The following is a 24,875-nucleotide window of genomic DNA, read 5'->3' as shown; positions in this document are numbered from 1 at the left end:
TGATTTTACTAAGAAGCCTACCAATTTTATTTATTTAAGATTTGAAAGAGCAAGGTCCTTCCTAGTCTTACTCTCCTTTTCCCCTGGCCATATAATGCAGCAGTTTGCTAACTCTGACAAGATTTCAGAATTTGTACATTTCTGACAGAATTTAATCCTATTATCTGCTGCATCACTTGAGAACTAAGGTGATAAAACCCTGTCTCTCAGAACGGCTAAATTCCAAAAAACCCTTTCAACCATTAAATAGCTTTTCAAATTCAGGTATCTACAAACTCCTCTCTAAACAGATTAGCCATAGCTATTCAAAATTTATCTCTAGATAAGCATTTACATCAAAACATGTGCGAGTCGCTGCGAAAATCTTTATTCTATTAGATTTAAAAGTTTCCCTTAGTTGCAGCCCTGATTTATACACATTTGTATTTACAAGGCTGTCATCCGCTTTCTCCTGGTAGTTCAAACACAATTTTTTTCCTAAAAGCAAAAGCTTTCAGAAACAGAAGATAGTTAAATTTCATAGAACAGAACGGAAGAAAACTACCTGAAACCCAGGTTGCACGTGGGTTTGCTAATACTGATATCCCAAAACATCCTCATGCTACTTACTTCTCGCATCAGTACGTCAGCGGATTGCTCTACTCCATCACACTGGAATATGTTCAATCAATAATGATTTACTCCCGCATGCTGGTTCATCACGTGCTCTGACCCACTTCAGAGCAAATAAACATCCCTGCATTTAATGACCCCACTGTGGTGACTAACTGCTACAAAGCACAGTGTAATGCAGAATTTTAATCTCTACAACCTATACAGACATTGAATTCACACAAGTCAAAGCTATTTAATGAATATCATTAAGTAGCAATGGATGCCGACAAGTTGAAAATATTTCTGTGACTACTTCTATCAAGAATTACTTCTTACTGACACAGAAACTAAGTAGATAACTCAGTTAACAAAAATGAGTAATGCCATATTAGATGTAACGGGATGTCAGCAACGAAACAAATTTTCATATATATGAACTACATACATAGAATAGATATCTATGTAACTCTATATATGGATATATAGATATTCTACAAAGAAATATATTTTATCTGTGAAGTGTATTGTATTAGAGAGAGAATTTTTCAGATTCTCTCAACATGTGAGAAGCAGGAAGAACGCTAACTGAACATCTTCAAAAGTTTCATTACTGGGGATTTTTGAGGCCTTGCATATTCAGCGATACAGTTAGTACAGATTAATATTTAAGGTTCGTGACAGCATGCTGCTTCTCTAGCTGCAATGTAAATGAAGACAATCCCTGCCCTAAAGGGACTGAAGGATAGGTTTCTAAAATTACAGTAGTGCCTACAGATATAGATTTGAAAATCTGGCCTAATTCTCTAGGACTCAAACCCAACACATATGGAAAAAACAAGGATATGAGTTTTTGAAAGGACTTTGGTTCTGAGCTTTTTGGTGTTTCCCCCCCCTCCCCCCCCCCATCTTCTGGATTTGGTTTTTCAAATTTTTTTCCCTGTATACATAACACATTCTGAAAAGCGGGTTTAATATAGTGAACGTTGTAGGTTAGCAAACCATGATGGCATAACACATTATGCATAAAGTAAAGTGGAATATGATGAATGAAATTGGAAAGACAAATAGACAACGCAGGCTGACACTGTCAAATGGAACGGGACAACCTTCTGCAAGAAGGAGGCTGAATGTGCTCATAACAGAAGAGTCATCCAAGACTGAAAGAATGCAAAATTTTAAAGGGAAAACACACCAATACATTCCCTTTGTATTTTCAGTTACTTCAGTAATGGCATTATGACTACTTTATTACAACAAAATGGCCTAAAATTATGAAGTCATAATGCTAATATCTGGACAGTTTTGGCAATATCACTGAAAAAGACAGTCCTTTTCTCTGACAGGGTATGCAGCATGCAAAATTCAGGGGCAATGCTTTACTTTTAAAGAGGTGCACAATGATGAAGGAGCAGAGGTTCAGAAAGCTGTCTATAAAAAAAAACCAGTTACTTTCAGTTTGGCAAGGGCTATAACAGAATCTCAAAAGCTAACAAAGTACTGTGGGAAGAGAGATGGATAAAGAAGGATGTAGAGTCTTGGCAAATCCATCCTCAATCACTTTTCAGCAGTGTTCACATAATGTCTGCATATAATAAAGCAAGCTTACTATGAGCACCACAGAATGCAGAAGCAGAGTAAGGAGAGCTTACTCTCCTCAGAGGTCACTAATTCAACATCCCACTTATCGATTTGCTCGATATGTGGTATCCCGTTCCATCATCAAACACTGCCAGAAGAGAAATGACAGTATGACATGAAAGGTGATGGGCATTCACTAATTTAGAACATTTTTGGAAGACAGCTTCACTTGTTGCTTTAACTGCACTGAAACCGACTGAAAGTTAGCTCAAGTTCACCTGCATAAGGTGGGGGAAAAAGGAAACTCCTCTAGGAGTTAGCTCAAAAACACGACAAGTCCTAAGTCAAAACCACTCAAAACATGCCAACACAGTCTATTAGGCTGAGCTTGAAATTGCTGCCTCTTTGGGAGGATCCTTTCTGTCAAAAAAAAAAGTTCATCCTAGCAACACTGCGTTGCTAAGAATAAAATGTATTTACATTATCTTATGCTGCAGTGCAAAAGTCTCAAAACAGGCAGATGCCCAATAAATAGTTCCCAGAGGAAAAAAGAGCATTCTTTCAAATCAGATAATACCTCTTCTCCTTCCTTAATGTCTTCTTTTATCTATTTTTTGTTGTTGTTGGGAAGAAACAGCAGCTAATACACATCAGTAAAACTAGGAGAAAAAACCTGACTAGCTAGTTTGGTGGAAGCTGAAATTTGTGGGGGACCAGAACAAATTCATGTAAACTGTTTCAACAAAAAAGAGTGAAAGGTAAAAATAAAATAAAATCTACACAAGCGCAAACCCACTCTTCATTTTTATATTTTTGCTAATATGATTGCTAACATGGCCAACACTTAATTTTTTTTGAGGGATAAACACCCTTCAGCATAAAGCAATGCTTTCACTTTGATTCACGGAGAAATGATCACCTTTATTTTTAAATTTACTTAGAAGTGTGATGATGACTTTTTTTTTTTTTTTTTTTAATTTGGCTAACACAACAAAGTATCAGTTATTCACCAGCTTGTAACGTGATGAAGCAGAAGAATAACTGAGTTAGATGGGAAAACTCTGTTAGAATCTGGACTCTGACTCCAAGTTTGTGGTATGGATAAAAATAGTATTTCTGCTTAGCACAATTCTAGGAACAGCTGCTGCTGAAAAAGCTCCAGATTATGTTTCAGAATTGGAAAAATCATTTAGTCATGGTCTTAGAGCAGCATGGATGTACCATTTAGGTTCAGTATGCAGAGTTAAATCTGCTTCAAGACCTTTTCCAAGGGATGCAATCACACGATTACTCTGGGAAAAATAAGATAGTGAAGAATGAAAACTTCTGCATTTACAGGTAGAAAGCCACTATTTGGTAAAATAAAAAAAAATAAATACTCTAAAAATTTTAAATGTTAATTCCTTCAACTACCTTGCTGAAGTTTTCTATGAATTGTGCACTATTTAATGAGATTTTGTAAAAGGACATAACTGTGAAATTTACATTATTCTATACCTTGAAAAGTACCTAGAGGTTATGCAACAATAGGACAGTCCATCAAACTTCCCTGCCCTAACATACTTCCCAAGAAACTGAAAGCTTTTGGAGATGCTAGACAGGTGCTCTCACTAAAATTAGTACCTGAATATGCCTACAGCATGTGCAGAGACATTCCTTTCTATACAGTTATCTGGATTATTACACTACACCCACAACTGCAATAGTCTTTGCTCTCTCCTCACAACTGTAATCAATTAGACAAATTCGAAAACACTGAAATGTGCCAAAATGAATTTTACTGATCATTGAAGGAGTAACAAGCTTTCCTTTTAGACTAATTGTTCAAATTTATTTCTCCATATTAACATCATGTTCATTATTGAGTTCATGTTTGAGTACTTTGACTACCAACTGCGCCTTCTGCCCTGCTCCCTCATTTTTCTGGTTATTGAGTTGTGCTGCTTTGTCAGTTCACCATCAAGTAAATGCAAATACCTCTAGAGGTGCAAGCTCTGAAAAACTTCACAGTAGTGATCACCAATATGCATAATATAATTTCTTTCCCATAGTTCAGCTGTGTTCACATATCACAAAGTAGCCACACCAAAATCAATGTGAAGTCAGGAACTTACACCATATTTAGTGAGATCTGGGACTCAAGGGCTGGGATATTTTAAAGAAGCAACCAAGAACAGTAACTCCAAAACAAACATCTATCAAAGAACTAACCCTGTGCACTTCAAAGTCATGGGAAAGATTCTTATCAGCTTCACTGCCTGTCAGATTGGTTTCTTATTTAGGACCAGGAGCTGTTTTTATTCCTTTTGCTCTGTTCCTCCTCTCTACTCAGCACTCTGCACAGACTGACCCGTGCTATCTCCTAGTGCTTCATAAAACAGCATGCAGAACAGAATGACTTGAAAAGCCAAACAACAAGATGAAGTTTGAAAAGTAAAACTTCCCAACAGCTACAAGGTTAGAAAACCAGCCATATTTCCAAAGAGTCCTCAGGAATATGAAAATCAAAAATCTTAGTCTAAAGGACGCTCTGACTCCAAAATAAGCAATGTTACGAGATCAGGTACACTCCTGAAAATGTTGAGTGTATTGGAGTGGAAAGCTATAACTCAGAAGAGTTTTATTGTTTGCTTTAACCTCAGAAAAAAAAAAAAACCAACAAAAAACCCCACCTTCACTGAACTTTAAAATAAAATAAAAAGAAGGCAATATTTTGGACATTTTATAAAGAAAACACTTTCCAGAGTGTTATGGATATAGAATGCAGCAAGTTAGCTACCACAACAGAATACAAGCCCCTAGCAAGACTTTTTAATAAGATTATTTCAAAATTCAGTTATCAGAACTTCAAACATTGCAAGAGCAGTGTTTAGATACACTGTCCCTCAACAAAACTCATATATTAGGGAGCATCCAAATATTATTAAAAAGCTATATTCTGTTTTAGTTACTGGAGAATTCCATTTATGAATATTATTTATTGACCAACTAGTGACAGAAGAATTACAAAGTACAATTATGTGATAACTGACAATTTTTTTTAATATAGTTAACACATATATATTAACTGATATAAGCAAATGTCTATTTGCATACATATATATGCTACTTAACTAATATAATATTGTTTATATAATGCATACGAACAAAATTATAGATATAAGCCATTCTTTCAGGGCTAGAGACCAGTTTTATAGGTTATTAACTGTTAGATTTGCCTTCCAAATTCTAAAAGCCAAAGACCAGTCTAATCAAGTTGAAACACCTCTACAGAGCCCTAAGATTTGGTTACCCAAGTTAGGCGCACATCACAGCAGTGTGCTTGCTTGCAGCAAACCTCTCTCTCATCCCTGCTTACCATGCTTTGGTTCGCCTCACAGCGAGGTCTTGGAAGTCCTTGATCAGCTAAAGCTAATGCCAAGTCTTTAATTCGACGTAAACTAAGCCTTCAAAAGGTGAGAGCAGCCAACCAGTGCCGCTGGTTTGCCAGCGGCCAAGGCGCAGATATCTGGCTCAGCTGGCACGGCAAGGCAGTGCGTGTTTCCCGGATGCACAGACGAGCCTGTCGGAGTGAGAGGCCCTTCCAGCCCTACCAATAACCAGGTGAACAGCACAGCAGGCACCTTGACCAGGTGCCCTTGCAAGAGGTATCTTAACTGGCTGGTTGGGCCAAACAGCACATGCATCCTTCCCAGCTACATCGTTCCTGTCTCACTTATCAGCAAGAGGTGTCTGCTGTGTGCATGTATGTTTGTACACGCGTGGCACAGTGGTAGTGAGTGGGGTGGCTGGAGCTAGGAAGTGTTGGCGTGGGTATGTGGATATTCCAGTAAGAAGGATAACTGTTATGATAAAATTGAAGTCTTCCACGGACCACACAGTCACTGAAGGTGGATTCCCCTAACGCAAATGTGTTATGCTTAAATATTTAGTATTATTTTAGGATCAAGACACTAAGAATCAGCTTTACATAGTTGCCTATGCTGCCAAATATCCCCGACTTAAGACATTGGCCAGGAATGCCAATCAGGAACAAGAGGTTTAGACTGTTACTCTCATTTGTTACCTGACCAGCAGCAAAAGTCAATGCGTAAGATCACTCACCGAGCTGCAATGACTCAATCAATAATGCCGCAGAACAAACACAGAACATAAATTCCTACTAGAAACAACCAAATGCAAAACACAAATACTGACCCCATGAATGAACAGAGCTCCATCCAGCACGAGCCCAAACAAGTCTGAAAATGACTTTACATCGTTTTTACACTTCTGCCTGCTGGGGCACATTTATCACTGAAAGCAACTTCTCAAAGTATGGCTTATCTAATTTGCAGTCATTGCCTGTAGCACCTTCCTCCCTCTCCTACGCCACACCAGGGTCATTCTGGGAGTTTATTATTGCTGGAGCATAGCAATTACTAGCTATGCCCAAATACTACAGTCACATCGCCAACAAAATGTATAGAAAGGCACAGAAAAGTTAAAATTGCTCTTAACATTATTAAAGCATGGTAATTCCCCAACAGAGAACTAGGCCTTTCTTCCATGCCAACATTTAACAATTTCAGCAGAAATAACCCCTACAGAAAAAAAAACTACTCGACAAAGTTTTTGTAGCGCTATAACTGGCTAGTTTTTAAAAGGCATACAGGTAAAGCTACACAGATGTAGTTAAGGGAATCTAAAAATGATTGCATCAGACAGAACTGCATCTTCGCCAAAGGGCACAGTTTTAGGGTACCAGCTTTTACATCAGTATAGTCACAGCAGCGCACAAGCCAAGTATAACACAGTTCAAAGGACAGGGCCAGGAAACAAGTTACCATGATGGAATGAGCAGGGTGAGAACCTGCAGGCATGTCACTGATGCGATCTTGTTTGCTGTGTTCAGGGGTTTCTGAGGGAGATTTGTTTGTAGATAATTTAAATTCTCCAAATAGTAGAGTTGGATTAATTTTTATATAATACCTCGCTTATGAATGTCTCTATTTCCCTCTCTCTCACATACACACACACTTTTGCAATAGATGTTTTAAAGTGTTTCTATGAGAGTAAATATAACAGATATTGAATAGCACTAACTAAAAAGTTTCTCAGTGTACAGCTATACAACATGAGATGCATATTAGTAGGTTATATGAATGTAAAAATCATAACAAATTGGACAAGTTTTAGTCATTTCAGAATATATGCAGCATATAGCATCAGGTATTTCAAAAGATACATTATTTGCAACTCTATTATTTTACCGTATACAGGAGCTGGGAATAATCATAGAGTCATTTAGGTTGGAAAAGACCCTTAAGATCATTGAGTCCAACCGCTAATCAACTAAACCTAGCCATTAGTCTCATTTCCGATATAGAATCATTGTATTTAGTGCTTTTACAGCAAATAATTATTTCACTATTTCAAAAGCTTCAAAGTTTTTGCACTGAAAGAGCAATGAAAAAGTTGACAATTTTCCTCTCTAAATGGCACAGTTTGGGCTGCAAATATTGTGCACCTTTATCTTGTATTACAAATATATATTCATTCAGTTAGCTTGCTTGACTTACTGAGCGATCTTAATCACGCTGTATACCTCTGAATAGAGAGGGAGGCTTGAGCTGATAGAACGCCTCCCAAAACAAAGTTCTCATATACTATATCAATATATAGTTCTCATACACTAATTACTTATACTAAGTATAAAAAAAGAAAATTGGATAAACGTTTATATTGATTCTTCTCTGCAAAATAATAATCAATGCTTCTAAATAAAAGTTTGTTCTAAAGGGACAGTACTTTTATCTGAATAAAATATCTTTTTAAAAACTCCATCTTAAATGTCTTGTCCCAAATAAGTAATATTTCATAAACAACATTCACAAAGATATTGGGCAGATTTTCAGCTTGTTAGAGCAGCATAGTATTAGAGAACTCAATAGATCTTTAGCCATTTCAACCAATTAAGAATCTAAAGTCAGCATTTAAAAGACATGCACAGGCACCTCTCCTACCTAAAGGAACCAAGGTTGCTCTACTTTTTTTAAACAGGTAACATGTTACATTGTATAAGGCTATATAGATAAACTCTTCATGCAGCCATTGCAATTCAAAAAGTCAAAACTGTATCTTACCAAGACTGAACTCCAGCTTTGGCTCATTTGCAATTCTCTGAATACCTTTTAAGGTTAAGAAAAAGAAAAAAATTATTAGAAATAATTTGATTTCAATGTCTACCTTTTTAATACATAGTAAAACTTTCACATGCCTAATTCATACCTCTAACTACCTGCCATTGCTACTGGAGTAACATTTTATGTTACAATCTTAGAATGAAAGAGACCTTTGCATGAAATACTTGCCTGAAAAAAAGACTACTTTTGAAGAAGACTTCTTTCTTTTTAATAGAAACTTTCTGTTGCTCGGAAAGGAAACTAAGAAAAAAAACCCCAACCTTTCACGGATGGGTACTTGTAAGATTTTCAATCACAACAACTAACTATATATCTGTTGGAAAAACATTACATCTAACAACTCATTTTTAAGTAGCTATGTCATCACATTAAAAACAGAAACAAAAAACATGTTCTGTGAAAGTATGTAAATCAGGTTAATATAGTAAAATTTATCAACATGTTATTGACCTACATATAAATTGCAAAGCAACAAAACCAACTTCTTTATGTTGGAAAATAGCATATGAATTCCTTTTCTCATATACCAAGGACAATAAGAACATTTTAATTCCCTCCATTGCGGAATTATGTTCTAATGCACATTTTACTGCAAAGGACAATATTTTCTTATTCCGTTAGGATGAGTGAACCACAGAGCTGCAACAAGAGAAATGCAGGAAGGATAGTTAAATAACACTGAGTTGTTCACCCTCTGCAGGAAGTAATTGGATCACAACTACAGTGTCAATGAACCTTGTAGAAATTAAACAGTCTCTTGTTGACATTTATTTATTGTCTCCAGTGAGTATTATTAAGTATTTGCCAGTATTGAAGCAAGTGGTCAGATGGGAAGGGCCAAGTTGGTATATGAACTGGAATGCAAGATTTTTGTTAAAAATTCAAAATAATAATAATTAAAAAAAAAAAAAACCACACACACACACAAAACCCCCCCACCAAAAAACTTATAGCTGTTCTTGCTCCATGAAAACTTGATGTTGCTGAATAAGTCTAGTTTCACACTGTTCTCATTACTATAGCTAATCATTCAAGTCTGTGTAAGAAAAATTAAAGCTGCAGAGCTTAGAAAGGCCTCGGTCAGTAAGAAATAACAAGTTTGGGGGTTTTTTTGTTTGTTTGGTTGGTTGGGTTTTTTTGTTTGTTTTTTTTTTTTTTAATGGAGATACAACAAATTTCTGTTGAATTCTGCCACTAGCAGAGTGGCATATTGGTCTGGAACACCTTTAAGAATATGCTGGATACAGACTCGATTAAGTAACTGGGCAACTGAAATACAGTGCCCAGACTCCAGTGCACCAAACATGACTCAACATAGGGCTATGTCCTTTAAAATCCCCAGAGTGCTTTTATATCACAAAGAACAAACCTGTGATACTAATTCAAGTATCACTAACGCTTTATACATTTATTAAAGTTATCAGACTATATTGTAAAGAGTAGTCCATATGTTCGTATAGGACACAAAAGAGGAAAAGAATATTTCTAACTAAACAATTTCTACATTTTACGAAGAAAACAGATTAGAGAGAGAAAGTCAGAAACACAGTAATCACACATTTCTTCCCCTGAAGGTTATCTGCATAAATCAAAATATATCAGGTAATGATATTTAAAGATAATCTTCATCTGTTTACTTCCTCTACAACTGCACTTCATCAAGCAACAAGTTAAACAGCATTATGCACCACTTGTGACACTCTCTGTAGTGCTACAGAGCTACAGAGAGTAGGCCATTTTTATTGTACCACTCAATAAAATGAGTATACACACTTACTTGTAAACTGTGGCTCTCCTAGACTGTCTGCTTGGGACGAAGGGAGAAACTGCCGTGCTTCATCCGATGATCTCTCCTCTTTGATTTCCATGATCAACCTCCGGAGCTGCTGAATTTTATTCTGCAAACCTTCTGAGTTTGCCTCTCCCAGTGCCACAGCCCAAGATTCGCAATCTGGCTTTGATGCAGCTTCAAGGTAAAGATCGGGTTCTCCGCTCTGAAACTCTGCACTCAGAAAACATAAGCACAGTTTTTAGGGACTCTGATTCAAAAGGCGGATCATGAAAATATTGATGTCACATGCAATTAAAACCATCACACACACATTTCTTTTGATGGTCACAGAACCATGCACCCCATCCACCTCTTGAATCCAACCCCAGTTCTTTCATACTCAGTGCAGTACTAAGTCTATCCACAGAGTGGTTCCAAAAGCAATTAACATATTGCTAAACTAGGTGGCAGAATCAAACCGAAATGGGAAATCCTTTTTTAGCACAGATTCTGCAGCCTAGCAGGTAGCTATCAGAGCTGCTAACTTGAATAAGAATTTGATTCAGCAGGAGCAGCAGACATGGGTCTGACAGATAGTGGGATTCACCAGAATGAACGTGTTCATCATTTATTCTATTAGAGCTCTCCTTTATGCTCAGCCTCTCATTCATCCTTGCCAGAATACTGCTCACCAACACATGCAGACAATTCAGCATGACATAGCTCCTCTGTGAAGACTCAACAGGCCGTATGTGGGAGCTTCTGACCTCATTACTATCCATGTGTCATTTGCTGTTCTGCCTGAAGTCTAATTGTTTAATGATCAAATTTTCTAAGAACAAAAGAAAAAAAGGGGGGGGAAAAAAGCTGAAGCTCCCAAGGAATCTAGGCAAGCAGCAAGGGTCAGTCGTTTGATTAAGATTAGCACAGGAAGAAAAAACACCTCTTAGGCATTTAAAATTCTGTGGTATAGATGGGTTCACAGAGTCACAAATTCAATGTGACATTTAGTGCAACACACACCGAGAAGAACAAACTGGGAAAGAAAGAAAAATCAATGCTTCTTTAAAAGAAGTTACCAACTGATTTAGAAACATAGAACTCTATAAAACACCTGTGCTATTGTATTAACAAGGACTGAAGTATTTGGTTGGACATCAAAATCATTTTGACCTAAATAAGCCATAAATCAGATTACTGGATGAAACAGAACACTTAAATGTTTTCCTACTTAGTCTGAAAATCCAAATAACATAGAAAAGTTTTTTTCAATACAAAGTGAACTTAAATTCCCTTTTACTAACTTGAGTATCTAACCTTGGGCACTTACCCACATGTTATTCTAAACCCGTTTGCACTTCATAAACTGAGCATCTGCCACCTACAATTAACTCTGCTTTTATTGTTATGGGGGGAACAAAAGATGCAAACCTCAAGTCTGGAAGCCTCCTAAAACTCTGCTGGCACAAATCCCAGTAGAGGTGGGACAAGTTTTTTGTCTGGGCGTGGATCTAAGGAAATCTAAATGTGTGGCTGCAGCTGCTGCTAAGAACGCTGGATAAGATTTCACATACCAGTTGGACTATAGAATTCATGAGGAAAGACTGCAAAGAAGAGCAGAAAAGTGGGGGAACATCTTTCTGGCTTCACAGGCGGTTTAAGAAGTGCTAATAAGGATTCAAACTCTTGCCTCTAGCCCTGGCTCAATCACAAAACAAGGTACTTAGTTCTTGAGACAAGAATATTCAAGATCTGAGGGAGCTGCAGATGTTGACTAGATCCTTGCTTACACACAAAATATGTACTTGAGTGACCAAACCTGAACAAGCTGAGCTTTGCTGTTTGTCAAAGATGGGTCCAGAGACACAGAAGTTTCAGCTGTAAGCTCGTGTGTGATCAGCTATTGCATCTCAGCCATGTAACCTTCAAAAAGACTGGTAATTAGAAGAGCTGTTAACTTTGCTGCTGCTCTGGTAAGATCTGCAACAGCACAGTGGTCTACCCCTTTCTGTCACTGACCTCAATGATTCAGAAGTTTGTTTTTATTTCATAGCATTTTGGAGCTACCAGTGGAAAAAGGAAAGGAAAAAAAAAGAGGCATGTAGTCAACCAGCATCAAGATCAAAATTAATCAGCAGTCATTCTAATTAAAAAAAAAAAAAAAATTACAGGCATGCAAAACACCTACTTATATCATTCAGCCTTTAAAAGTACAGACAATTTTAATAAAAGCAGTTTGGATATCCAAGATACCTTAGCTAAGGAAAGACTGTCAAACAAGCCAACACTTAACAAACAAAATATATCAAGGTGTTCTTCTCTCTTTGCTCTTTATTTTTAAATGTAAATAGGAACAGTGATCTTGTTTTGAAATATCCTACCACTAGCTAGATAAAACACATCTGCTTTGGGAGGAAATCAATGTTTTGCAATTGAAATCATGCTATTTATGTTTACCTCTTAGCTGTGGAAAGCAGACTGCCAAGCACAAAAGGCATACTGAATCACCCTTAATATGCACGGAACCAGAAATGGATAGTGAAATGCAGCAGGAGTGGGCATAATACACTGTATTCTGATCTAACAGGTGCCAGTTTTGAGATCTGGAAATTCATTCTAAACTATCACTTCAAAACACTACAGTCTGCTATATTTAGATCTTTGGAGTACTCTGACAGCTAAGTTAAATTCTGAAAAGCATATGAAAATACCTGAAAAATATTCATCACTGCAAATGTTGAAAGTTTTATTCTGCAGATCCAACTGTTGATAAGTTATGTATTTCCCACACTGTTGCAATGCATGTAGTGTTTATGTACAACAAGCTCACATACTAGAAGAAACACAAACAACATCCAAAATGCACATTGGCAAAAATGTCTGTTGCAATAAAGGAGCACACAGGTGCATAAGGATCATCATCTCTTTGCTCTTCTCTCCCAGATTGTTATGTTGACTATTATTTTAAATTAGCTGCATACAGTAAACCCTAACAAGCTCAGACACTTAATTCCAAGTTTCAGTAGGGAGACAAAACTTAGCTGCAATGAGTCTTTCTGAAAATAAAACTAACAGACCCACAAATGTTATGAAGGCCTCGAATGAGTGGCAGACATACCAGCAGAATTATATTTGTATTGAAACATCCTAAAAGCAGGAGTATTTCATGAGTGGACAAAAGTACTTTATACCTTACAATTAAGGAGTTACTGTAGAAAATACAAGTACACAAGCATCCTTTGTTTTGCCATTATTGCTGACATGAGCTGACATGAGTTAGTTTTGGAAAAAAATCCCGACCTTTTGAGAACATTTATTATTGACTTCAACAAGACCAGTTCTTTATCTGATATGCATTCGTAGTTTTACTGTTATATAATTTTTGAATAAGAGGACATGTAAGATTTAAGAACATACAATACTAAGAACATTTTCTGTCTACTTGGGAATCTGCAATAGCAGAACAGTAATTTTCATCTCAGTGCTGGACATCCCTGGTGGCGTTTCAAGTTCAGGGCATAAACCCAGGGAATACATTCACACAGTTAAACACAATGGTTTTCTTTGCAAAACAAACATGCAACTTACTAGCCCTAAATTCAAAGCAAAATGTTATATAGTTCTGTCTTTACCTCTTTTTCTTCTTGAACCAAAGAAGGTCTACATAGCTACAAGAACAAACATAGGACCTTTTGAGAGCTTGCATAAACTCAAAAAATAGAAAAGATTCTGAGATCAGACACTGGGATATTGACATAACATACAGTTACCTGAGAGTGTTTGTCCTGACACTAGATTTGTATATATCTAATTGAAAACACTATCTAAATCAACATTGCAAAGCTTGTCCTCAGCTTTTCCCAAGATAGCTCATTTGTTTCCTAGAACATAGCAGAGTGCTTAAAAGCAAGAGTACTGCTACTATACTACTTACATTACTACAAGAGCAAATCTAAAAACGTGTGGAGTCAGACATACTCTTCATATTTGCCATTAAACACTAGTCTGCAATTGCAATAAATAACCAGCTATCAAAATGTTTCTTCTCATTTCTCTACACCGTTAGTTCAGCTTTGAACTGTCCAGTTGAAAATAAATTAATGGTCACAGCTACTAGCCTCAGGAGGGGAAAAAAGAAAAAAAAAAAAAAGAAAACAAAAAAAAAAGGCCAACTATTACTATTCTAATGCATGAAGTGGTCTCTAAATGTTAGCCCTGACACTTGGATAACGCAACTGGCACTTGGCTAATGCTGCAAAAGCAAGCCAACAGCAAGGCATCTGTGGGAACAGATTCTGTAGCACAGCATTCTGTGTTTGCTCTACAGCAGGTGGATGTAGCACTTGGGACTATACAAACTCAGATCCACTTGGCCAGTAGCATTGCTATACGCACATTTTGAAGGAAAGTTTTGTAGTCTAGAAACTGCCCAACTTCCACAGTGTGTAACTGTGTTCAAACCCTTGACTTCCCATCCCTTGACACACAAACTGGGCAGAAGTAGAGACATCACTTACACTGACATTACAGAAAGCTAATGTGGTCCAGTGGCTATACTGCTTCAGGCACCTTCTTAAGTGGAGATACCTCACTAGCAGGTGCTTAGAGGCCCTTCCAGCAGCTTGCCCATCTTGCTGCTTTTCCTTATTTCAGTGTCAGAGATTCAACTGGAGGCAAGAGCTGAGGAAGCAGAGAGTGGAAAGCAAACATGTCTGTTCATAGAGCCTTTTCTGATCACAACTCTGTTCACCACCAACTCCTTTACTGAAGTGTGACCTCAACAAGACTTTGTCCCACAGAAGCCAGCATAGAAAGTTATGGTCCCATAGGATTTCTGCAGCTCAAATAAAGAATTCAACCCCCCCGCTCAAACAGAACTGCTGTGAAATCAGGAAATAGCACAAAGAGAAGCTGAGATATCCCCAATGGCATTGGAAAGCCTTTTCTACTCTAACCCAACTGTCTAAAGTCAGAAGTGTATGTTAGTGTTAGTTCCATCATCCTCAAATAACTTTTTTTGTTCCCATTGTTTTGTAATAACACTTAAATTTCCCAAGTTTTTCAGTTTAACAGTAGCAATTGCCTCTCTTCTCTGCAGATACTTTGATATTTCAGTTATTTTTAAAATGAAAACAAATTTCATGTTAAAATTGTCATAATGATGTCCTTCAATTTTTAAAGTGTACTTGGTTGTAACTTTAATCATAATCTCTTACACAGAAACCTGGGTTTCTGTGAAGTCAGAAATAATTAACTGAGTCGGCAAGAGAAGTGTAGGCACTTATTAGAGTTGACCCTTGCCTTTCAAAAGACTGCAGTTTAATGGAAAGGCTTTTAAAATACAAAATAATAAACCAAACACATTTCCAAGGGTAGGGGGAAAACACTTTGGTTTTAAAGCTTTTTCATTTGTTTTTAATTTTAATTTTTTTCTTAAGAAGGCTTTATTGTTTTATTTTACTAAGCATGTAAGTGTCAGGAGGACTGATACTCTGTGGCTTGCTTTGTTTTCATTAATGAGAGTTATAAGCATAAAATCACGTTGAACAGGGTAAAAAAGAAATTACTGGCAGGATTTAAATAAAAAAAAAAGTACAAAGCGCATGGTCAATGTCCAGGATGACAGCCTCTCCTTTTCTAGAGGATCACTATCTTTTCTTCTATGCCAATATGCAAAGTATGAGAGTTCAAGAAGGTTAAAGGTTGTCTCTCTCTTTTCACACGCACTAGCAAAAAGTAATTCTCAGTTGCTACCTCAGCAGTGCAAAATGGTTGAGAATATCAATGAGCCACTGCCACTCTAAAATATAAAGCACCATCACAGCTAACCACCATATGCTGTAACAAAAGTAGAATGGAATCTTTGATACGTAAATTATATCTGCAGGATATTTCTAATACAGACATCAGAGGCTTTTAATTCACAAAGCTGACTGAATTCTATATGCTGATGCATTTCATGTTCAAATTAGTAGTGATGAAATCATCCCATGGTTACTCATGATGCTATGTTAATCTTCCTTTGGAAGTTCAATTTTTAATCAAAGATAAAGAATTTAATTAAAAACTTTATCTTTGGTGTTGTTTTTTTTTTTTTATTTTGCCATGCTGGAAATAAACTTATATAAGTTACCACTGTAATCTATATTTAAGTCCCCACAGAAGCTCACAAAGAGCCTGAGGTATTTGAAATTAATATAGCATGAGACCCCAGGCTGACTACTGCAGTATAATACTTCGTTTCTTTTAATACCTGCAGGCTTCCACACATGCCACATTGCTTCTCCCCTTTCATTAAATAAATACCACACCTATGCTGGAAGCAAGGCAGACCACACAAATATTTAAATACCATAATGGTATCTCAAGATCACTGAACAGAAATACTCCAGCATTCCCTGAAAGTACTAAGTGTGGCCTTTGCAAAGCAGTAGACTGCTTTTGCTGAAAGGAAGTATACCACGTCACTGGCTGGACCATCAGTCTACCTTAAAAAAAGGCAGGATTCAGAGATCTTGATTCTCAGCCTAGGTCTGCAACCTTAGCATATGCCTCAGTTACTCCATCTCTAAAACAGGGAGTGATACTGACCTGCCTTTCCAAGCCACCACTATTGAAGGAAACAAAAAGCTCCAAGTTAAGTGGCTTACATACTACAAATGGCAAAAGGGAATGCTTGCCATCTTATGGATATTCCTATATGCAGGCCTTTTTTCTGCCTGATACACTGCAATATGTTTTAGATGACTGTGGCATTGCATCAAAAGCTCTTTCTTCTTCCTCTGTTCCCTCCCTTCCTCCTCACGCCTCACCAGCCCCACCTGGATGCTAGAGCTCTTACCTCTCTAGTTCTCACTAAGTGATCACACACAGTAATGCAATTAATACAGTCTTAAAGGAATCTCTTATCCTGAAAAATAGAAGAGATTTACAGATCAAGAGAAGGCAGTCCTTGAATGCTGTCTCTCACATCTGATTTCACTTCATTGTGCCTGTATCTCTTGGGTTCATTCCCAATTTTGTGTTGTACAACATCAAATGGAGGAAAGAAGGTAGAGTTCTTTGATCTCACCTACCACGGTGGTCAACTTCAGATTGCTCTTGGGCCAGGTTCAAACATCTAGCCACACAGCTCTAATTGCCCAATTCCAGAGAAACGTAACAGTGACCAAAAACTACTAACATTAACACAACTTTTTGCTCCTGGTTGCCTATCTTTTTGCATCTTCTGCTTAAACACTGACACATCTGGAAGCGGACAAAACACTTAAAGGAAAACACCTGACACAAATTAACCGTGGTGTGTTGACCCTGGCCAGCTGCAAGCCACCGGCCCAGCCGCTCACTCACTCCCCCTCCTCAACAGGGTTGAGGGAGAAAAGCAGCAGCAGGTCACGAGTTGAGATAAAGACAGGGAGATCACCTAGCAATTACCGTCATGGGCAAAACAGACTCATTTTATGGGAAAAATAATTTAATTTGTTGCAAATTAAAAGACTAGGGAGAAACAAAGACCTTTCCCTCCCTCCACGCCCACCCTTTTTCCCAGGCTCAACTTCACTCCCAACTCCTTCACCTTCCCCGCACCCTGAGCGGCATGGAGGTTTGAGGGCTGGGGTGGTGACGGTCAGTCCATAACAGCTCCTCTCTGCTGTTCCTTCCTCCTCACACTTTACCCCTGGCTGCAGCACGGTCTCTCCACAGGCTGCAGGGAAATACCTGCTCCACCGGGGCCTCTCCAGGAGCTGCAGGGGAATCTCTGCTCGGGTGCCTGGAGCACCTCCTCCCCTCCATCTGCTTTCACACAGGGCTGTTCCTCACACTTTTTTCCCCTCGCCGCCGAGCAGTGTTTTACCCTTGCTGAAACACGCTTTCCCTGAGGCGCAGCCAGCAGGGCTGAGGGGCTGAGCCACGCCCCGCGCTGGCTCCCTTGCAGCTGGTTGCAACCGGCTGAGTCCGGCACGGGGCAGCCCCGGCCGCTCCCCACAGAGGCCGCCCTGCAGCCCCCACTGCCAGCGCCTGGGCAAGTAAACCCAGCAGAGTGGCCACCTTTAACAGGGTTTCCAAGGTCCAGCAGAAACAGAGCTATTCTCTAAACAGCTACGGTGACATATTTCTGTGTCTGGCGAAGCTACAGTGCCCACCTGTATTGTACAAGGTGCAAGTTTAGATGGCGTGAACATGGTGGTTATTCCTGAGGAGAATCCGAGGCAAGGCAGTTAACATTGCACTGCTCAAACATTTCAGTGCACAGCAGCAGTTTCCAGGTTTAAGATCTTTTTGGACAAAAGGGTTGAAATGCTCTCCTTATCAGACCTTCTGGGATTTCAGGAACGAATCGCACTCGCATGAACTCGTGCCACATTCAATCAGACCCATCTCACACCAGTGTCTGATCTGTTCTGCTAATAGCAACTAGTTCATGTTAGGAGGGCATGCAGGCAACCAGCCACATACAGAACGACAGTTCACCTAACAAATCCTTCTGCCTCTTTTCATGGTCCGCTTAGAAACCTTTCGAGCTAGGCTGCTTTGGGAGCACTACACGTGAAGCACTGACAGGATTCTCTGCTGCAACTGCCTGACCTCTTCCGTGCTCCCCTTGTGTTTCAGTGCCCACACCACCCTGAGGCGATGATCGGCTCCACGGTATCACTAAATGTTGCATGAAAACATCCTTATTTTTCCCTCCACATTTACTCCACTGCCCTTTATTACATTCTCTTCTTAGATACCCCAGTTAGTCTCCATTTCTCACTCTTACTCCTGTCTCCTAGGATTCAGCCCACCACATAGAGAAAGATGGAGACAATCAGCCAAAAACTCACTCCAAACCCCCCCCAACGGTTCCAAGTTTAACCCCCACTGATTTTCTTCATCTTGCAGCCTGCAAGATGAAGAAAATGTCCCTTCCCAGCCACACCACAAGTTAAATCTCACAGATCAACTCTGCCTCCTTCCTTGGAGCTTCTGCTGTGTTCTGGCACAGCTCTCCTCCGTCTGTTCCACAAGGAATTTGACATTGTGAGCAGGTATGTCCTCCTACCCTGCTTCCACCTGAATCCTTTAAAGCCCCAGATACACATTTTAGAGCTTTTTTTTGGCTCCCAAAGGCCAATGGATATATTCTTGTGACAATACAGGTAGGTTTTCATGATCAAAGCCCCCATTGACGAAGATCTCTTTTCTTAGTTCCCGAGTTTTGCTTTTCTCCCTCCTTTTTTCGCCTTCTGAATTTTGTTCTCTCCTACAGTGCGTGGATTATTATTTCATTCCTTCTGGTATTTTATCCTCACTCAGTACACAGTATATGGTCTTCATTTGTCTTCAGTTTTGTTCTAATACCTCATAATAGTCTGGCTTTCTTTTTCTTTTCCCATCCAACAAATCATCAGCCAGGCTGTTGTCCTTGTTCTCTGGCACAGGAAAATTGCCAAGTCTGAAATCCATTTCTCCTCTACCTGTCTGTCTCTTCCTCTGTCTTCCATTGTATTCCTTCGGTCGCACCCCAGGCACTCATCATCATGTGTTGGCTCTGTGTACCTAGAGTTTTGTGTACTGTTTCCTCTTTTCTACTTTAATATGTTTTTAGAGCTGGGTCAGAATGCCACTCTTACCTCTAACCACACTACCGACCTTCAAACTTTGTTTTAGAAAGTCTGTCTCGCAGGTAGCAATTTCTGTTCCTAACTATGCAAGTACGTTTCTTCCTCCCCGCCACGTGCTCACAGTCTCTTTTTCTCCATAGGCAGCCTGAAGTGCTTACTCAGTACTCATTTTTGTCTACTTCCCCAGCTTTTGGACTTAAAACCTGCCAGTCTCTCTGCCACAGAAACTGTCCTGTTTGCAGGCTTCAAAGCTAATTGAAAGAGTCCTGTCAGCAATTACAACTGTATTCTTGGTTCAGATCAGTTCAGCAGCATTATGTTCAAGCATTGAAGAAGAAGTGCCAGAAGGGAACTGACATGACTGTATTTATACTCAAACTGTAACATCACCACCTCATAAAGCTGATTATTCCAATCAGTGAACTGGACTCAATAAGGGCATAATCAGAAAAGTTGCAGTTTGAGAGTCAATGGTAATCAATCAGCTGTTATCGTTAGGCAAAGTGATGCTTCCAAATCCAGAAAGAAATCCTTTTTGATACAGTGCTTCAACATCAGGCACAAGACATAAGATTGAATTCCACTACTAAGGATGCAGTATTTGAGCTATTCCCTAAGAAAGCTGCCTAGAAAAGGATCAAACCCACAATGAATATATTTTAAGTCACTGCCTTCTCAAATGTGACCAAACACTAAGAATCACTTCAGCAGGTGAGGACAAAAGTTAGCATAATTAATGCAACATTTTCCTTGAAGTGGACTGGAGATTTTGGCGAGTATAAAAAAAAGAAGGTAGCAACTTCTACTAAATGTAAAGCTGGCCGTCAAGCCCACCAATGCAGCACAACCTTTTTTGCCCTGTAGCTAGTTTTACTAGCCTACCAAAACTGCTCTTAGACCATTACAGCTAACACAAAACAGCAAACTGATCTAAGGACTTCAAAGCTCTGCAGTGGTATCAGAAAGAACCCATGTCATAAAAAATTCCTAATACAAAGGCTATTTGAGTTGTTTCTGCAGAGGAAACTTTAAATCAGCATTTTCTCCAAATAAAATCTTTCCACTAAAATAATAATTCTGATTTCTATGAAATAACTTAATTTTTTCCTACTGTTTTTAACAATTTTAGTAATGAAGAGTTGATAGGAGGTGAGAAAAACAGGAAACCTCTCATTTAATAGGGAGGTTGGCAATGATTCAAGAATAAGATGAATTGGCTATGCATCAACATAAAATCCATATTGTACGTAATACCTAACAAAACAGAACCTCAAAGTTCCGTTTATTGTCAGAGGAAGAAGATGACATAGACTTTCACTTGATTTTAGAAAAAGTAAACCAATAGCTTTTAGGATTTTCTTTTTAGGTATGAATTCAGAGACATGCAGTATTTAGATGTAGGCGTCCAACAGACAACAAGATATATTTTAGCTACGTTTTTAGCAAAGTTTCAATGCCTGGGTGGATGGGTTTGGGGTTTTTTTTTTTTGTCATTTTTGTTGCCAGAAATAAAAATTCATTCTGAAAATATTGAGCTACGTCTTACTTACTGAGAACTATTGAAACATTTGTTTTACTCTTGAACTCCACAATCCAGCAGCGCTCCAGGATTACCACTTCAGAGGCTTCAGAACTCTGTAAGACATAAAGATGACAAAACACTAGGATTTGGAACCTGACTGGGAAGTCCTTCTGTTGGGCTGTTCACAGCCAACGCAACATGTAGCTAGAAAGACAACAAAGCATAATAGTCACTAGGCAGATGGATACAGGCATTCTTTAATTACTGATCTGTGCCATCTCGCTTCAGCTCAATGAGCTATAATCGGAATAAACTGTTAGAAAAGACCACACAGGAAACTAAGAAAAAAGGAACTCGGTAGTTGGGGTTTTTTTCCCCATATTGTAGGTATTCAAAAGTTTAAGTGCCACCTCATTCCTAAGCAAATCAGGCAAGCCCAGCTCATTCCAACTTCCATATTTACTAATAAGGCTGACTCAAGTGTCAGATTCTATTCAAAGAGTAGGATACTTTCAAGTGAACAAAATAGCATGGAATCTTACAGTAGGCATCGCTCTTCAATTTTCATTTAAAAGGGATTTCTTTATCATCACTTGAAACTTTCAATGTTGTCTCTGGCTATGCAATTCAGATGACATTAAGTGATATGGACCTATTGCAGAGTGCAATATGATACAAATTACCACTATCATTTTTTTGTGAATGCGCTGCAAAGGAGATGCAGACTCTTCTTCTAGTTTAGTAAGTGTGACACATTTTTCAGAAGAGTGAAGCTATCAATCACTCCCTCAGAATTTATCTTTTTTCCCTTAAAACTGTTATTATCCATTTTTTATCCCTAACACCTGGTAACAAATAACCCTTAGAACATGCACTCATACACTTCCTCATTGCAAGTTCCCAACATGAATGTTGCAGAGGTCATTCTCTACTTCAGTGATATTCTGCAGGGATTAATGTAAGTTCTTAGTTTAACATTCCTTCCTCAGGTACTTCTTTATTCCAAGTGATCCTAAAGATGAAAAATTTTTCATATTGTAGACCAATTTTAGCAAAAGCCTGACCTTTAGTTCCACATATTTGACACTTAATGAATGACTTCATAAAAAAGTTCATATTTATAACACCTGCCTAATATACACAAGTTTTCTTGTCTACCTCTTTCTCTGCATTTATACTGTGTTATTTGGCCTGCCAGAATCAGACTCAAACTTCTTGCCAACTTTCATGTTCATTTTTAAATGGATGGCTTGATCCTGCGTTTTCTCACAAAAAGATCCTTTACTTACCTATTTAACAATTTTAATACAGTAAGACTGTAAGACTACAGTAAGACTGACGAGTAAGAAACAGGTAACATTTCAGAAAGTCTAACAAGGATCTCCTTGAGAAAGTCTATATTTATTACCTCCCTCCCACCTTTTACCACTTATTGAATGAATACTCCAAAACCCAGCTATCAAAGCACACATCAACATCCAAAGGTGACAAAAGGTTAAAATAAAACAGAGGTGCAGGGAAAAAAGCACACAATGTTATATTGAAATATGCCAGAAGTCAAGAGGCAAGGTTTAATAGACTAAGAAAAAGCAATCAGACTTATCTAGAAACCACTTGTACTTTGACTTCTTTGAAATATTATTCGGGCTGGGCTGGTCTAAAAGGGATGTATTGTCCTGTAGACTGAAAAACAGCTAACTGATTGTTTAAACAAAGAAAAAAGGGAGAAAGTGGTGAAACAGTGCCGTGAGGTTTGGGAGAAATAAAAGTGCTACCTTGGGAACTTTCTTATTTATAGAATCCAGCAAGTCGAGCATATGTGGCAACCCAGAGGCGATTCTCCGGTGCTATTGAGTGAGGCATTCTTTGAGGTTCTACCAGGGAAAGTAAAATACAAGAAGTCTTTATGAGAAACAGCTGAAGTCAGCTTGGGAAAACAGGCAATAATAGTTCAAAAAACAAACAGCAGGCTAATTAGGAAGAGCTCTCCACTGCAATGATGCTGGTAACTATTTTAATTCTTTAGATTTTGAAGCAAGATATCAACACCGATACAGTCTCCCAGATAAAATCCTCACTTGAGAAGTGGATAATGCATCCTGATTCCTTCAAGAGCTGGCAATCTTTCAGAAGAGAGATGACCAAAAGAAGGGGTTTATTTCAGAAGTTAACAAAGGTCTGAGACAATTTAACACTCAGCTGTGAGTACATGAAAGACTCCTATCCAGTCTCCGTCCAAAAAATAGTCAATCAACTCTAACGGCTTTTCCCCTTTTCATCCATATTGAAAATATTCCTCTGCTGATATTCACGCCCCGGAGATGAAACGTGCAAACGTGACAACTCCCTAGACTTAACACTTCCTCCAAAACATACACCTGCAGTAAGCGGAGGCCTGTCAGTACACAAAGAGAAGCAGTTCCCTGTTGCGTGGCTTTCAGACAAGTCAGGTATTGGAAAGGCCAGGAACCAATCACCAGGACCAATCACCGCTTCCACGTAGTTCGCTACAGTTGCGAAGACTTAAAGGCTTGACCTTTGGATTTGTATATGAAAGGCATGCGTGTAACGCCAACAAACTGGCAAGTGGTTAGCAAAAAATAACTATCAAATAATTAACAAGAATTTGTAGTAGTAAAGTTTGTCTCACAATGCAGTTGACATAAAACAGGAACTACAGACACAAGAGAGGACGGTTCAGAGTATTTCAAGCTTTCTGCATTTTAACACAGCAGATGCTGCAGCGCAAGAGCCTCTTTAGACACAAGTTACTCCACACTCTACACCAGTGGAAGCTGGAATGAAAAAATGCTGTAACTGCAAATGAATCTGAGTGTTTTTCCAAGATATACAATCAAGTACAGTAATCAGAGGATATGCATTTACTTTTTTTGTACGTGAGAGGGAACAAGAAGGGAAACAAGAAAAAAAGATTAAAGAGCATAAGGCTGCCAAAAAAGAAAGTACATGTTGCTGCAAAACATCTCCCACATCTTGACACAAAACTGAAGAAGAAAAGACCTTCAGAATTACTATTATTGCAGACTTTTCATCATTTAGATGAGCCATGCTCTGTCTGTCACACAAAAAGCTAACAAGAAATTTATTTACAAATGAAATGACAAAATTGTAATCAAGGGGACCATTATGCGTATCTGATAGAGATCAGCTTTGGTTTTCAGTATCTGAAGAGATCCAAAATTTCTCTCTTACTTTAAGTGCATAATATGAGCTTATTTGGACTAGCTATTATTTTATTTTTCTAGCTTTGATTTTAATAAAAGGGTAACTTCTAATGATCTAGTCTTTATGCACAGCAAATAGGATCAAAATCAGATCTGCAGTAATGTGTTACAATCCAATATATTGGGGTTTTTTTCTTCATAACATTGGCAATTTTGGATAATTGCTATAAAAAACTTACTGGATCAATCTGAATGCCAAACAGCAACTAGGCCTTGAACTATTACATCTTTCTTAAAGTACTGACCAAGTTTACAGGCACCCCGCCACCCCCCAGATCAGGAAATTGTTTTAAAACACTGATTTGAGGAGGAAATTAAATGATTCATAAATCTAACTTAAATATCCTAGTAAAACCATTAAAGACAAAAGTG

At 38.4% G+C, this 24,875-nt stretch overlaps 1 protein-coding gene across 5 annotated transcripts in view; it reads right to left on the bottom strand.

Annotated features, from left to right (window-relative positions):
* Positions 1-24,875, bottom strand: part of INPP4B (inositol polyphosphate-4-phosphatase type II B) — a 296,620-nt gene that overhangs the window by 199,033 nt on the left and 72,712 nt on the right. For all 5 annotated transcript variants that reach the window (XM_087736750.1, XM_087736748.1, XM_009468757.2 and 2 more), the window contains exons 3-5: positions 21,287-21,371; positions 10,135-10,359; positions 8,298-8,342 (exon numbers count right to left, since the gene is read on the bottom strand). In XM_087736750.1, coding sequence (XP_087592876.1) covers positions 8,298-8,342; positions 10,135-10,359; positions 21,287-21,371 — 355 coding nt within the window. The remainder of the gene's footprint in view (positions 1-8,297; positions 8,343-10,134; positions 10,360-21,286; positions 21,372-24,875) is intronic.

The sequence above is a fragment of the Nipponia nippon genome, unplaced genomic scaffold (assembly GCF_047370975.1).
Source record: "Nipponia nippon isolate SJK-2023a ecotype South Korea unplaced genomic scaffold, ASM4737097v1 scaffold_6, whole genome shotgun sequence".
NCBI classification, from domain to species: domain Eukaryota; kingdom Metazoa; phylum Chordata; class Aves; order Pelecaniformes; family Threskiornithidae; genus Nipponia; species Nipponia nippon.
This window is presented reverse-complemented; position numbering and strand designations above follow the sequence as displayed.